Raw genomic sequence first — 17,206 nt, 5'->3', positions numbered from 1 at the left:
TTCTTTCCACGTTTTTTACTGCTATCTCTACACTTTCTTCTGAATTTCTTTGCTTACTGTAGCAGCCCTTGCCTTTTCTCTTGCAGCAACAGCCCAGGCTCCAAGGATTATTACTGGGCCTGCGCCTGTTCTCCCACCAGCTGCCCTGCGTACCCCTACGCCAGCTGGCCCTACCATAATGCCTTTGATCAGACAAATACAAACCGCTGTCATGCCAAACGGAACTCCTCACCCGACCGCTGCAATAGTTCCACCAGGACCCGAAGCTGGTTTAATTTACACACCATACGAATACCCCTACACGCTGGCACCAGCTACGTCAATCCTTGAGTATCCTATTGAACCTAGTGGTGTATTAGGTAAGATTTTCATATGCAGATGACCGGAGGTATATCGTATCTGTTTTTATGCTATTTGAAAGATGGAGATCAGGGGACTCAAAAAAACTTTTGAGACACCAATCTTTCCTCAGCTATATCATAAAATTACCTAGGGAGATTGCTCAAATGGAGTAACTTTTAAACATTGTTAATATGCTTGCATTGTTAAATATGTGCATATAATATATTAATAAGATTACTATAAAGAAAACATTTGTGTGGCACTAGCTGGCAGATACTAGACAAAAAGAAAAACAAATAGAAATTGACCTCTACTATAATGTACATAATTCGTACTCTCATAAATACCACATTTGTTTGTGCTATCTTAAACATGAACTAATTTCCAGCAGTCTTTAAAGAGATAACTTTTGATTTTGCTAAATCTTTTTGGTAGCAAAACTGGAAAGAATTGAAGTTTTTTTCTCCCTTTTTTTTTTTTTTTTTTGCTGCTTTATATGGTACATGATGGATAAATCTCCCCAGTGTCACAAAGCTCTAAATCAGTTTGTAAGCAGAAAATAATTTCAGTGAATATATAGGAAAGTAAGTTCTGACCAAAGGATGATACACTCAGCAACTTTACTGATGGCTTCTTTTATATACAGTGCATTGAAATGTCCATCATTCCTAATATTTCAGACCACTGACTTGATACAGCAAGGCGAGAATAATATAGCATCCAGTACAATTCAGTTAGTTGGTCAATATGGAACAAGCTGTTCCAATAGTTTCTTCCATCCCTACTCTCTACAGAATATAAATAATCTTTTCTCTTTAGTTTGCTCTGAATTGCATATGACCTTGGTCCTGCATAATGTTGTTGATTTTTATAGGACTTTGTTCTTAGTTTGTTCAGTGGCAGTTATTGATTTACACGAATTCTAAACGTCTCTGATGAACATTGGACAATAAAGCTCAAAGTCAATATTTTGTTGAAAGAAATGTAAAAATCCAGTGTTTCACTTCAGCGAAGAATTGTTGTTGTTTGTGTTATTTGTATGTGTGCATGTTTCCATGTTACATTAATACAGTAAAAAGGAAAATGTACTTCAGACTTCTCCCTTTCAGGATTAGTGAGAGTCACTAATAAAAGTTTAGCAGGGCAAAAGTATGTAGTAGGGCTGTCTTTGAGCAGCTTGAGGTTTTTGTCCATTATCCCATAGCCAATATTCAGTGACAGTATGATAATGTCATCATTTATTAATCTCCCACAAACACGTATGCGCTCTCCCCAGCTTCCCCACCTGCACAATTTGTGAGTCCTCATGGTGGCACCTGCAGCACCTCCTGAGATGAAGTTGCATTTACAGGTGTCAGTTGCTGTTTAGTGGCAACCCCCCCTCCCTGCTGAATTCAGTTGATATCCAGTAGAGAAATACATCTTTGCATAGTAATAACTTAGTACGATGCGGGGAACTTTCATTGATCTCTTGCAGAATTTTATATAAAAGGAGAGGAGGAAGAATTACTCCTAAAATGGCCATTATGTACTTTAGGGCATAGCTGAGAGCACAGGTGAATTGCACAAAGTAGATTTCACCAAAGAATCTTATTTAAAAACAATAAAAAAGAAAAAAAGAAAAAGAAAACCACCACTTAGGTAGTATAGAATCATTTATTCTAATACAGCTCTATCATGTGAGCAATTGTATGCAGTTAATTGAATTAAATGAGTTTTTCATTGAGCTTTAATTTGTAATGTACTCATTCTCATTAATAATATGCTTAATTCTGTCCACTTTGCGGTGGACTATTACAATGTCTTAAATTAATTCAGTTAAAAATAACAGAGTAATGTGTCCCTATTAGTACTTTTGGGAATATTGGTGTTGGGATCAAATTTTAGTTGGTGACTAACTTTTAATTCCCTTCCTTTTATCTTTAGGTATGGCTTTCCCAACGAAAGGCTAAGAATTCAAGAACGGTCTTAACCGATCCTTCATCAGATCTGAATTTTAACAAATGCTTAGTTTCAGCAGCCTTGAAAAAAGCTTGGCCTAGCAGTCAGTGACTTACTTGCACTTTTTTGCACATAGATATAAAATAAAATAGTGCTATTAATTTGGATTAGCCCCTATTATTACAGAGTAGCTGTAATTTATGAGTGTATAGTAGTATACTGACTGCTAAGTGTTTTATATAGTGTTTGCTTTACTAATCACCTAATTCATTGCAGTTCATACTTATTGACTTAAAATTTAAAATCACAATCTGTAGGCTTGAAGAATTGCTTTAAAACTTTATTTGTGGTAGAACTGGAAATGATCTTAAGGTTAGGAAATAATTGTCAGTATTAAAAAATGGCATTATTTAAAATAGTCCTGCTGCAAGAAAGGCACTTCAGTGAATATGTGACTAGTAAAGCTTAAATATGCTTGGGTCTAATAGATTTCATGAAATACTGTAATTTTGGGATTGTAAATGAATGGATTAAACAGGTTAAGGCCAGGATGTTTAAAATAAATGCAATATTAATCTGCACAGACAAACTTCTTATTAAGGTTAAGATTTGAAACTACTGTGCCTTAACTTGTTGCTTTTCTTAAAATGAACTTTTGTAGTTAATGATCATTTAAATCCATTTTGATAAACCTGCTGTTAATGTTTTCTTTGAATGTTTTCTAACTTTGTCTTGGTAATTGCAATTTAACTAGGTGCGGTGGCTACTAAAGTTCGAAGGCACGATATGCGTGTCCATCCTTACCAAAGGATTGTGACCGCAGACCGAGGTTAGTTTAGTTCTGCAGTTCTTGTTTGTAAGAAATGCTTTGAGTGTACATGAGATTTGCAACACCACAGCTGGTTAACCAAATACCATATTTGACCCATTCATTTTTTTTTCCTCAAAAATCTAAATAGTTAATAATTTAGAGCTTTGGGAGTGCTTGCAGTTTTAAAAACATTTTGTAAACTTAGCTTTCCCAGCTAAATGAAATATATAAACTTTGTGATATATTTAATATAAATGCTATAACCAATCCCTTTTTAAAACTATTTAAAGATCTATCTGCTTCAGGAAATGCTATGAATTCAGTACTGCAATAATTAATTTGTTTCCCCCCAAAATTTGTTCTTTTAATTGGTGTAGAAGTATCAGATTGGTGTTGCAAAATAAAATGAGTGGGTGGTTGTTTAATGAGACAGAAATAAAGGAATAAATGCCTCCTGTCTGTGTCTGGAGAAATCTGAAGATTTAGATTTTCCTTTTTTCCAATAAACTTTTGAGCCACTATACTGTATATTTTGAGAAGGATGCATGTTCTCAGATACCTACCTGAATTCAGAAAGGTAAGGGCTGTGAAGATAATACTTCAAAAGTTGTTTGAGTTTGAATTAATAAGGGCAGGAGTGGGGGGTGTTTTGGTTTATTGCCAAAATGGATTTCTTGGTATGTCTTTTGCTGCTAAAATGTGTAACCTGAAGGAGAAGCAACTTTTGAAGTCCTGTTGGTGAGATGACATCCAATATTTGGGCATCTCTCTCTAACTGTTGAATGGAAACTAAATCTTCATTTTTCTCCTGTTCCTCAAATGTAATGCCTTTGGACCCCTGAATGAAGTATTTAAGCTTATTCAGAAAAGTGATATTTTCGGTTTATTGACATTGGCTAGGAAGCAGTGGGGGCTGAGCACAGGAACTCCTGAATTCTTATCCCAGCTCTGCTGCTGACTCTGTGTGGGTTTTGGCAAGTCATTTAATCTCTCTGTGTATGTTTTCCCATCTGTAAAATAAGGATAATAATACTTCCCTACCTCACAGGGGTGTTGTGGGGGTTCTTGTTTGTACAGGGCTTTGAGGATGCAAAGCATTATGTAAGTGCCAAGTATTATTATTCTGCTCTCATCAAAATCAGTGTTGTGCAGGCTTCCATGATATTGTAATATTCAAAAACCACATTCAGGTGACACATCTGACATCTCTTAACATAGACTACTCTTCACTTCTGCCAACCTCCTATAATTTAACTAAGAGACACAGTACAGATTTTAGTCAATACAGTAAAAATGGCCCTCCTGGATACTTGTAGTATTTATATAACACTTTTACCTTTCATATGTAAGGATCTCATGCTTTACAAAAAAATGTAAAGCTGATGTACAGACACTACTTAAGTTTTCTAGAAAGTTGCTTCTTCTTTTATATTGCCTCATGCTATTACAGCCCCTAGGCTTGTTCCCGTTTTTTGAAAACTCTTCAATGGGCAGCAGGGCATAATCAGAATAAGCTCATAGCCCATATTTACCACCCCCCCAAAAAAAAAAAATAAATAAAAAGGAAAAAAAAATGATAAAGCCTATTTTCTGTCAACAGCAATGGATATTAAGAATTTGCTTATCTTTAAAAGTTTGACCTCGTGTTGCCAAATTCAGTTTTTGCTAATGATCTTTCTTGATCTGCATGTGCTAGGCTTCAGGGGGCAGGTAAAAACACCTGTTTGTTTAGTTACATATTTGCCTGAGACTAGTAAATACCGTAATGAAGCACAGGGGTTTTACTTATATGTTGTTTTGTTTCATTTCATCATTGTAATGTTTACTTACTTAACGCATATTTTAATTTTTTTTTGTGAAGGGCTTAGATGTTTCATCTGGGGTTGTCACTTACAAGTCACTGAAATAATTATTGGTACCATTTCACCTTCCTTTAAAACATCCCCATTTTTCTGATGATACAGTGTTTGTATCTAGCGATACTAGAAGTTCACTGTATTTGAAAAAAAAAAAAAACAAAAAAAACAAATACAGTATCTCCTATGGAGTGAGTCATACATTCCTCTCTATCTCTTTGCATGAAAACCATGCCAATTATTTCAGATGAACATTATTTTAAAGTATCATCTAAATTATATCAGTGGATTAAGAAACTTACACAGAGTTAATTTTAAGATTATACTTCATTGTATCTTGAATTTTGAAAGCCAAGATTATCACTGCACATATTTAACAGTTTTATGAAAGGTTTTAGAGAGAATATTGTTCAGCAATAAAACAGATTTTTTTAATGAGTTAAAATTTTGTTGTAGAATTAGAATACTATCAATATTTACCATATTCACCTATTGGGTTATTCTGTCAATTATATTTCTATAACTATAGCCATGAAAAACAATGTCAGCAAACCGAAATAGTATTTTTGTTTTCCAATGTGTAAAAGGATTTAAGTTAAATGTCACAAAAAATATATATGCATTCATTGGGTCTAAAGTTTAAAAAAAAAAACCCTTCTAAGTCGACTTTCAGATGACTTTGTAGTACTACTGCATTCACTTTTTAAGTAGGTTTTTATTCTTTGCATATTTTTTTTTAGAGATAAGTACTGCATTTAAAGCAAGAATCTCCAAACATGTAAATGTTTTACAACTAAGCATTTAGAATTGGTGAAGGGCTGACAAATATAGCTCATTTTAACTAAGAATAAAACCCCAGTTTATAAATAATACAGAATTGAATTTGATTCATATAACAGAGAGACTGACTGATTTACTTGTAATAAACTGTAAATGGTGTTGCACAGTTGACAAACCTGTGTGTACTGTAGAAGGCCAGAGACTTGGCAGAGGATGTATCACAGGTGTACTGGTATTTTTAAAAGGTAGCTTGCTTTGATTATAAACTCCACAAGAAATGTTAATGCTGAGGATTTTCTTGAATATTTTATCAAAACCAACTGTCACATAATTTATATATAAATTTTAATACCATTTAATCAAAATTGTAATCACTATCAAAAATGCTTTAAGAGTCTGTGTTTCTAGTATACCTGTAAAGTGGTGAGATTGTGCCACATTAAATATTTATTTTTATTTTCGCTTATTTTTGAAACAGCCGTTTTAATTTAAACAAAGCCCACTTTAGCATGATCTTGGAGAAATTCAGGGAACATGTGGTCTCATTTATGCTACAGTAGTAATTTTTTTTGTTAGTGTTTATAAACTGTATCCTAAATGATAGGCCATTGTTATTATGTGAAAGTAAATCAACCCATGAGAAAGATTGCTAAATCGATCTGTGAATATTACAGCTACTGGACTTCATTTTATGAAATGGCACAAATCTGACTTTGCACTGAATACCTTTCTCACTTTCATCTCCTCTGCCTTAGTCAAAATGGCAACAGTACAAAAACTTTATCAACCTCAGAATTTATTAGCTATAATTAAGCTGTTGAATGAGTCTTAAAAAAAAAAAAAATACTACTGTTAAGTGGACCAAGTTTGGTGAAGGAGAATGTGAGAGAATGATTAAAGAAGGAACAGCTCAAGAACATTGGGAATGATAACTTTCCACTTGAGAACTTTTTTATGTTTTACTGTAATTTGTTTATGTTTTGTGTTTTGTTTTTTGTTTTGTTTTGTTTTTTGCAAAAGAAAATAGTATTTACAGGTGGCTTCTTTTAAAATATAAAAATATAAAGCAGGAATGTATATGAAATGTCAGATTTTATTGTATTTGCAGAGTATTAGCTTTGAAAATGAATAAAGAGAGCTGTTTGTAGTTTTAAAATGCCTTATTAGTATCAATTAGATATTTTCTCTATTTTTTGATGTACTTAGAGCTTTTTAAGTATAGAATTTAAAATGGCAGGACTTTTACAGTGTTTACATGCAAGTGCATTTTATAAGTGTCCTATACGTGTAAAATAGTATTTTGAACAGGAAAATGCTGGCTCGAGTAGTAGGCTTAGCGTTTTCCTGGTTCCCAATGATGATGCCTACACTGCTAGACTACAGTTTAGTATTGCTTTGTATCATGAGGCCAAGAAATTCCATGTTGTTTGTAAATAGAATAAATGAAAGGCAATAAAAAATTTATTGAACAAAAAAACTTTGTTTGGCCCATAGTTTGTTGAACCAAATTGTTTATGTAAGTTCAGAATTCCTTAGGTTCATTTCTTTTAACAACCAGTTATTAATAATCACATCCATCATTAATAGTTGCTTTAATGCTTGCACCTGGGAAAGTACTAATGCTTAATAGCAGTCAGATACTGATCCTGTGCACTGACTGTTGTTTCCAAATTCTTTTTACCGAGTTCCAAAACTGTTCATTGTTTTTGTTCTCCAGTTTCCTTCATCGACTGCTACTAACCATTAGTCGTTAGTCGTATTTTATCTCTATTTCTCCTGTTAACCAGTTTTGTGGGAGTGGGCTTCTCCTTCACATGTTCAAATCATGATAGAGGGCTGTCATGATTTTATTGCATTCTGTAGATGGTGTCGATCAGTATGTCAGAATTAAACATGCTTGTTTTTTATTAGTTGTGATTAGTTTTCATGTTGTCATTAAGCCGTCACTAGCTGGAACTAATCTCTTCTCTATCTTTTCTTTCTTTTTTTGTTTTGTTTTTTTTTGTTTCTAACCACCCAGCCGCCACCGGCAACTAACCTATGACCTTCTGACCTCTGAACTCTTCACCCAATGATGACCTGACCATGCCTGCCTGCTGATCAGTTAACTGGTAATCGCCTTTGCTTGCCTGTCTTCAGTGCAGCGAGCTGGGGCACTTGTCCGTTCGTCTTACCATCTAACAAAAAGACAAAGAAATTGTTGTCCTCCAACTCTGCTTTTTTTTCCTCCTGTTTGGGTGAAAGTGGTTCTAGAACCTGCACTGAATAGTAGTAAAGCAATAAGGTCCAATTCATCCCTCAGCACTGATCATCCTCTAGTGTCCCACCCGCAGCGAACGGTAAGAAGGCCTCGCGAGAGACGGAGACAGATGTCCCTTAGCTACCCGATGACAGAGGCAGTTACTGTGAGAGACTTCTAGGAATTTTTTTCTTCTCAAAAAGAAGTCAAAGCTCTCTCTGAATGTACTGTGTGATGATGCATCATGCATGAACCTTTGGTCAGGGGTGTCATTGGTGAAGGGATTCCAAAAAGTATTCAAAATTTGATACGCTGTTTAGTCACTACCAGTGCCCTCAAAGGGCGGAAGTTGCAGCCTTTTTTCTATCGCCTGCCAAATTGGATGTTTTAAAAGAGAGTGTGCCATGAAATATAGATTGCAACGACTTTTCAGAACTATGTTAATGCAGAGAACAAAACAGCAACACTATTAAAGCAAAATCTGAGTTTAAATTATTTTAACCATACTTTAATCTCCTCGGAAGATTACATGAGAACAAGGTACATGCATTATGTGTCACATTACTGGGCAAACTGTTCAAATATTTTTTTTAAACTTCCCTGTATAGAAAAATTTCATTAAGGATGTAAAAGCCATGCTTGCCTATTTGCTGTATACATGTAATGAAATTGTAGATAAAGTGTAGTGCATTGAAACAAAATGAACAAAAAAGTAGATACTTTTACTATACAAGGGTGCTGGTGCAGAAAAAAATATATTTTTGGAAATGTAGCATTTTATACTTTCAAGTGTTATAAAAAAAAGAAAAAAAGAACAAAGAAACCCTTTATTTCATTAAATGATTTTTTCTGGTGGTTGTCAAGAAACAAAAGACCAAAAGAGCCTTTTAGTCTTTCTTTTTTATTTTTTAAGTATTGGAATAAGTCTAAAGAAAAGGAAGTGCCTTATTTTCTTCATGGTCATTTAGTCAAATGTCTTGTATACTCAGCTTCTCCCTCAGACAAGTTACTGCATGCCACTCAGTCGCCCAGTATGTGAAAAGAAGCTGTGAGGAAAGACAAATGATGAGTTGACCATATTAATTACCTGATTTTTGCCATATTAGTGTGACGTGACTTTGCCAAAATCTCATTATGTAAAACATTTTATAATTTTTGTCAAAACCAGCCCATCGTTATTTCAACAATTCTACTTTTACGTCGTAGCTAATACAGTACTTGTGCAACGTAAACCAAAGGGTTCTGTGATACAGCCTGTCTCATTCTAAAATAGAGTATTAGCTGGGAAATGTTTGTAGAGATGGAAGTATTTCATTATTGTTCAGGGATGGAGGGGAATTTTCTTGACTTTGGTTGGAATAGATATACATCAAGTATAGTAGGCTTCAGAGTCGCCCATAAAAATAATGTTCTGTGGATAATGAAACTGAAAGTGCTTAACTGGCTTTCAGTTACAGTCTGAGCATGTCCCCAGTTTTCATAAGCAGCTCCTGCAGCATCAAACAGTGTGCAGGTTATTTATTTTTCAGCTCCTGTTTGATTAATGTTAGATCTGCCTACTGTTTTTTTCTCATAATTATAGAAGTAGGAGAGGCACATCAGTTGATTGAAGTCCAGCTTTACTGAGTTTTTAACCTTTATTTCCACATGATCTTCATACAGCTGGGCAGTTGCAAGAGTTGAAGCTGTTGAACACACTGTTTAATTCTAAAAACATTAAGTATTAGTTCTTGTGAGGCTCTACTAAACTTGGCAAATATCAGGTGATAATTTTATTCCCCTTCTTGTCAACTTATTCTCCTCCTGCAAATCTTCACAGCTTCCAAATGAAAGGTCAATAGTAAGCTAAGAGGGCTTACATTTTAAGCACCTGCATGGTGACCTCATCTAACATCTTGTCTCACCTGGAAATAATTATCAGTTTATTTACTATGCAATAGACATTCATCCTTTCATATTCAGCTAGCTTTTTGTTTATTGTGCCACCAGCTTTGTCTTCCTGTTACACATACAGTTGTGTTGATTTTTACTTACAGTATATGCTGTGCCATTTTGAATTTTTTTTGGTTGGTTGGTTTAATAAACTTGCGACACTCAAACATTTGAAGAGAGATTTGCTAAAACAATACCAGTATTTGATCTAGTTTCATCTCAACTATGATAAAACCTGGACATTTTAGATGTTTATCAAAGGTCTTTTATGGGGGGGGAGGGAACTGTATGAAATAGATGTGTGACATGTGAAAGTAATGTTTGCTCTGAACAAACTTCTGAAAACTTAGTTGACAAAATTTTGGATCAACTTTAAAAAAAAAAAAAAGCATGACTTTTGAAATCTCTGAATGCCTTGGTTCTCAGTATTATCATTCTTTAATGACTTTTTCTTTATTAAAATAAGTAGTTTTAAGACTTCTTTCTGACAGTATTATGTAATTTTTTTTTAGAGTGGGTAGATGGGAGTGTCGCTTGTATGTAACCGTACAGATGACATGTATTTGTCTATTCTTTATTATCTTAGTAGTTTCATGCTATGTATGTACCATAACCAACCTATTGCCTATGAGAAACATGTAAGATAATGTATTTACAGCCATTGTTACAAGTTTATAATGTATTTTTCTATCTTGTTTTATATGTATGTTATATAACATTCAAAAGAATTTTTTTCCTGATTGAGAAAAAAGGATACAAAAATGCAAAACCCACAATTTTGATAACTGAGAAATTGCCAATTGTTTTGCAGTACTTTATTATATTGGGAGTGTTGTCTTTCTTGGGCTTTTAGTTAGCTACTGGATGAATACATTAGACATATTTGGGTTTTAGTTGGGTTTTTACATAGCTTGCATTTTAATTCTTTGGTTCTTTGCTGTTTCTATTAACCCATAGCATTATTTTAATAAATGTTATAATACCAACCTACTAACTCTGGACTATGTCTGTTTATTAACCATTACATGTTTTAATTAAAACAAACAAAGACGGAAGAATGTAGTCTTGAGTTACTGGACTAACCCTGAAGAACGTGACCACAGATAACACAACGTGATTTGTTTTTATGTTGTTTGTTGGCTGACATTCTGCACACTACTATTAAGATGGCTTTGGTCATTCTGGCCTTTTACCTTGGGGAATAGGTGCCAGTAGAAATGGGAACAAAATAGCATTTTTTGAGGCATTCTTCTTGTAGAATCTTGCCACTTGCCTTTCAGCATCTGCATTACTAATTCCACACTTTCTTTTTCTTTCTCTAAAATAATTACTGTCGGCTCACAGCAAAAGAGCAAAGATGCCAATGTATTGGTAAATCATGTGATGGTGTACAGAAAAATCCAGTTTGATTCTTTGTTGAACCATTCAGAGGTTGCAGTTAATCTCATAGTAACTTGTGATTTGTTGTTTTTGGCACCTGATTCACTGTTGCATCATGTGACATTTCTAAGCATGAAATACTTCTAGATATAATTACAGTACATTTGAAATACAAAATTGTTTTTTTTTTTCCCCATGCTGAATGCCTTATTTCCTTCATGTTATGCTGTTTTTATGTAATTTTTTTGTACTTCTGCTATAGTCTACCAGTATTGCCTAGCTCAGGTGAGTACAATTTCCATAAGCCAAACGTCAAACTGGATCATTTTCTAACAACTGCAGAAAGTACAAAAATACACCTTTCACTAAATTACCAAGCAATAGCCATTTCAAATTCCAGGGCTGCCTTTGTATGATATTTATCCCTGTGGATGGCTGTAGCAACATGAATGCAGGGAATTGAAATGGTGAAAATGCTGGAATAAAGTGTATATGTTTTGAATGTACATGTATACAAATTATTTTTACAGAAACATTTCTGTTTCTTAAAGATTCTCTTTTCTGAGGCTTCTTTATGTAGCCTGGTTGGTCCTCCTAGATTTGTGATGTTAAGTGGACAATAGTTACAGCTAATGTCTAGGGAGATCTGTGATGTATAACACTTTTTCAGATATCAATGGTTAACTTTTTGTGAAACCCTAATTTTTTCCCCTAGGTATTAAAAATTCAGATGAGGAGTCTTTGCATCTGTTCAAAGCCCTTCTTTATATGATGTTTCAAAGTACATATTTTGAAATAACTTGTGATATAAAATTTTAATTTCAAAAAGTTCTCACAATATTGATATTAATTACAATAGAATGCATCTTTATTTGATGGAGGAAAAACAGGCTAGCACTGATGAAAATATTTGTTAGTTTTTTAATAGATTTGAATATTTGCTTTACAAATATTTATAAGTACAGTTGAAATATCCATTTAGAATAGCTTCACTTGTAAAGAAATTTTTTTTAATTTAACATATCATGAGTACATTACTATTCTAAAAGTCAGTGGTAGGTAGGTGATGAAAAAAATTACATCAGTTACAATGGATAACATCAGGATCTTTTGATTAGATTAACGCACAATCATGATTTTAGAGCTAATATATATGCTTAAAATATTGTTTGAAGAGATATGTGTTTAAACTCTTTGAGGTACTCTCCAGTTTAAGTGAGACTTTCTGGATGGGACAAACTATTAGTGTTTTTACACTGAATACTTCTATTCCCAGAACTACTATTTTTCTGTAATATTTTTATTTTTTACACTTTTATTAAACATGAACTACTCTCATACTTTGTCCACAGTGCATTTTCATCTCATTCTACATCATCTGAAGTAGTGAAAGTGGCCCTAAACTTTGAAGTACTTTAAAGCTAAAGGAAAGCAAAAAAATGAAAACTCTAAAATCAAAATTTTGTACTGATCACTGTTGACTATTAAATGCATTTCTCAGTTTACCTAAGCAGCTATCTGAATATTTGACTATTTCCTACTTTGCTTATAGGAAAGAAACAGCCTATTTTTAGAACTTAATTTGAGGGTAGCTTCAACATTGCTACATCTTTGAAGATAGGTTGTTCATCATCATCATTATTATTATTATGGGGTTTAATTGTCTTAACGTTTGAAAGATCACATATTCAAGTCAATTAGAGAGTTGCTGTTCCAGCCAGTAAAATGGAATTACCCTAGTTAAACCTAATTTTTTTTCAGTAGGTCAGAATGTAAACAAAAACACTACAGAACCTTTCAAATAAAATCTGAGCATTGCTATTCAGTTCTTAAAAGTGAATGATCGTACCAAAATACAATGAATTTGGTTTCTCAAAAAGCAGTTTTTCTGTGTATCAATCTGGGGTACATCTCATAAAGAGTCTTGAGGGACAGCTTTCAAATATTTTTCATGAACATATGTTCAGTGTGTACTTACTATATTGATATTCTATTTGAACAGATATTTAAAAAGTATGTAAAAATCTGCATATGATTAATAGTTTATTCCCAGATTGTACTCTTTAATTGATGGGGACCACTAAAAGGTTTTCTGCATTGAAAATGCAGGGAAACATTGAAGTGTGTTGCTATCCACTAAGTAATTATTTTAACTCAAGGGAAAGATACAATTATTTGAAACTTTCCTTTGTATCTGGATAACAAAATAACTTCATAAATAATACATTGCACAAAATGAAATCCAAGGAACACATTCCTAGGGTGTAAGTGCATAATTATCGTTACTGGAATTTCTATTTTATTTTTAACATATTTGATATATTTTTCTAAACACTATTAATGGAATACTGTTCAAATAACATATGTACCATAACATTAACACATGGTAATCAATGTTGAATCAAACTGGTTAACAAAAGTACAGTGCTCTTCTTTCTATGTGCCTACTCACTAATCGCAGGTGGTATGGTTCTACATAGGAGGTGGGTGTTAGGCACAGCAGGTAGTTACTTGCAGTAATAACATTTTCATGCCAGCAGCTCTGATGTCCATCTTTTGACGACAGACTAACTAGGAGGAATCTGACTCCCAAAGCAAAGTTTAACTGAGATCTGAAATAATAGAAGGAAAAAAATATATATATATACACACACGCATGCATGCGCGCACACACACACACACACGTACGTATATATATTTCCTTTGACTTGTATTATGGCAGTTTGTGTGAAACAAGTTTTTGTTTGTGCAAAATAATGTATTCTGAGGGGAAAAAAACATGGACATTGCCAAAACACATGTAAATAAAACACCAATTATGACTGTACATTATGTGCAATAAAATAACTGGAAAAAGTGCATGTACTTTATCCTCAAAAGCCAATTGACAGCTCTCAATGCTGCAGCTATAGTTTTATTTTCTGAAAAATTTTATTCTGTATCTAAACAACAGAATAAAGAATGTACATTTGTCACACTTCAACTTTCATTAATGCTTTTAGCACTGTTATGAAAGATTTTACTTGTTGAAGAGATTTAAATTTTCATAGTCATTTGATTACCAGGATATTTGTTTACTTAACAGTTGCTTATTGCGTATGCTGTGTTGCCTATAATTAGAAATGAATCAATTATGCATTACATACCATAAAATGCAATACATATTTTGTATTTTATAAACTTCTTAGAGATGACCAAGTAATTACAATGTTGTTACAGTTCTGTAAGCATCACTATTACTATTGTTAGAGCAAATGAGGAAAAAAAAACTATAGTAGAGCTAACATACTGTATTTTTTTCTGTTTACTATAGAAAATGAAGATAACTTGCCACCTTAGCTAATATGAATCTAGTGAGAAACACACTTCAGAGAGGAAACAGATTACTGTGTTTTAACATTTGCATTGATTTGATATCTATGTGATAACATCTGTTTATAGTTTGAGGGAATTTATATAGAAAAGTTATTTTTTGCTTAAAAAAAGGGGGGGGCAAAAAAACTTTCATTCTTTAAATGAAAATTTGTGTGCTTCACAAGAACACAGCAGATAAGGCTGAATGAGGTATCTGTAGGAACCTGGGAAAATATGAGAAGGGAAGCTAAATAGCAGTGTTTGGGTACACTTCCTTTTTTGCATTGTTCTAGGAAGGAAAGAAAAATTTGGTGTAATTAGCATTTAAAGTTTTATTTCATGATGAATCTCTACAAAGTGTGCCATGTAGCCATATCTGAGCTAGCTTTAATCTTGCTAATTCATAGCAGTAAAAATGCAGAGCCATTATTGGATGTATGCTGCTTGAGGAAGTAAAGCAGCCCTCAACATCTTCGCTGTTACTCTGGAGGCACTCAAGTATGCCTGCACACTGCAGTCAGGCCTGGTTGAAGTGTGGGCACATCCTCACTAACCACTTTCTTGGGCTGTCTAGAATATGTGCACTGTGCAAACCCACTCCTTACTCCATTCTGAGCCTCAGCAAACAGAATTAGGACCATCTTCCTCTTCTCTTGCACCAAGAGAATTTACTCAGTAGTATCTACCTTTGATTATATTTATGCTAGGTATTGTATTTATTGTTCTACAAATTAAAGGTAGATGTGGAAATTAATGACTGGAAATTTTCTATCTACAGACTTTGCTGTTGCTTATACCAATGCTTTCTGCATAAGTGGTTTTGATATGTTTATAGCTGATGGCCTAACTTCACTAGATTTCTCCTAAATGCTTTTACTACAGTTACTGTACTTCCCCTGAGGAAATACACCAAACTTAGCCATTGTCTGTCTAAGTAAGGAGAGACATTAATTATCAAAGAGTGTGAAATGCAGTGTCTGAAATGAATGTCTTTCACTTTGCTGTTCAGGTCTACCAACAAAAGTATGAAGAGGTATTATCTATTGCTTTCTCGGTATCCCTATCAAGATCTCAGACAGTCAAAAATAGACTATTGACAGCCAATACCTGTTGAGCTGATTTCTCCTAAAAAATTATCAACCACAATAAGCCAGTAACTCCCCAAATTATACATCATTCTTTAAACTAAGTCTTTAAAGCAATATAGATTAGAAAGAAATATTATAAAATGATATAGCTTACGTTTGCCTTGAATTTGTGTCATTGTGTTTTCAGTGTTTTATCTTTAGTGACAAACGACGTTGACTACTGCAAACAGCAAGGTGGATAGCTCGGAGGTGAAGCTCAAGGGGAAAAAAAAAATATGGCCCATTTCTCAACATTGTGTCACTTGGGCAGCTCATCAATAAGTGAAGATGCTTTCTCTAAATTTTATATATATGTAAATTCCATACGCAGAAAAGAAACTAAGCAGAACAATGGCTTTTGCTACTGGGATCTTTATAGAACAAATTATATTGATTTTTCTGTTCACTGAGGGTGGCCTTTCTGAAACAGGTGGTACTTCCTCTACCTGAAGCTAAGAAGATCCCACTTCCTCTTACCATAGGTCAGTCATTTAACAAGCAATTGACCCTGCCTTATGGCTTCTGGTTTGTTTTTATAGTCTCTTAAATTATGAAATTAAACCCTTCTGTCTTTTGTATACAAGAATGTTTGTGTCATGAAAGACTTTTCAGTCTCTGCCTTGAAGGGTAGTGTTTTAAAGGGGTATTTTTTTAGTTGAAGTTATTGCAATAAAAAGGCAGGTTGAATGAACAAGAATATTATGGGAAATTATTACAGTACAATAAAGATAATAGGATCACTTAATTTTGGAGTCTCATTGTATTAAGTGCATTAGGAATGTACAAAGAAGTAATAGTGTAATGTATATCTTGTTAGCTGTTACCTTTTGAACTGTGGTTTCCAGAATTTCTATTGTTCAGTAATTTCTAACAATGGACAAGGAGGTCTTCTTGGGAAGAAGAGTGCACCTTAGTTCAGAGCTAGTTAGAGAATATTGCAAATCACTATTATATATATGTTTTTTTCAAAGAACACAGCCTTTTTCAAAGGAAGCTAAAGCGAATGTTTTACAGTCTTGGCCTCAGATGTTAGCTATGGTAAAATGGTAATAAAAATATGGTAAAATCCTGATGCAGGTAACATAGTTTAATGGTTAGCCTAACCTGTTAATCTCCAAAAATTAAAACATCCCTTACCAGTTCTAAGATTGCCACCAGCGTGGCAAAATCTAACATGGGTTTACTCTGAAGACCTTTGCATACCTACTACTCCTGTAACTCCCTGGATCATTTCTTGGAGAGTGGATCTAGTACTACAGAGCAAAGGAGGCCACTACTTGCATGCTCCTGGATGACTTTTCCCATGTAACCTTATTCTCAGTGATGAGGCAACTTCGATTCTTTCCCTGAAAGGCAATGAATGAAGTAGATCTTCTGTGGCACTGAGCTTTGTTTCTGAGAAAATGGGAAATGTGCATTTATGTGGATTAAAGGAAGATAAAGA

The 17,206-nt window shown here is 33.9% G+C and overlaps 1 protein-coding gene across 6 annotated transcripts in view; it reads left to right on the top strand.

Annotated features, from left to right (window-relative positions):
• The window catches only part of QKI (QKI, KH domain containing RNA binding), a 173,445-nt gene extending 159,175 nt beyond the window's left edge, over positions 1-14,270 (top strand). For 2 of the 6 annotated variants that reach the window (XM_067293502.1, XM_067293504.1), the window contains 3 exons: positions 63-359; positions 3,038-3,112; positions 7,751-14,270. In XM_067293502.1, the coding sequence (XP_067149603.1) occupies positions 63-359; positions 3,038-3,112; positions 7,751-7,767 (389 nt within the window). In that variant the 3' untranslated portion in view covers positions 7,768-14,270. Of the gene's footprint in view, positions 1-62; positions 360-2,268; positions 2,319-3,037; positions 3,113-7,750 lie in introns of those variants that run through there. The other 4 variants (XM_067293503.1, XM_013945434.2, XM_067293507.1 and 1 more) reach the window with 3 other exon arrangements.
• Positions 14,271-17,206: the final 2,936 nt, after the last annotated feature.

Source organism: Apteryx mantelli, chromosome 3, assembly GCF_036417845.1.
Source record: "Apteryx mantelli isolate bAptMan1 chromosome 3, bAptMan1.hap1, whole genome shotgun sequence".
Lineage (NCBI taxonomy): Eukaryota > Metazoa > Chordata > Aves > Apterygiformes > Apterygidae > Apteryx > Apteryx mantelli.
The sequence above is the reverse complement of the archived record's forward strand: the minus strand, read 5'-3'. Positions and strand labels throughout refer to the sequence as shown.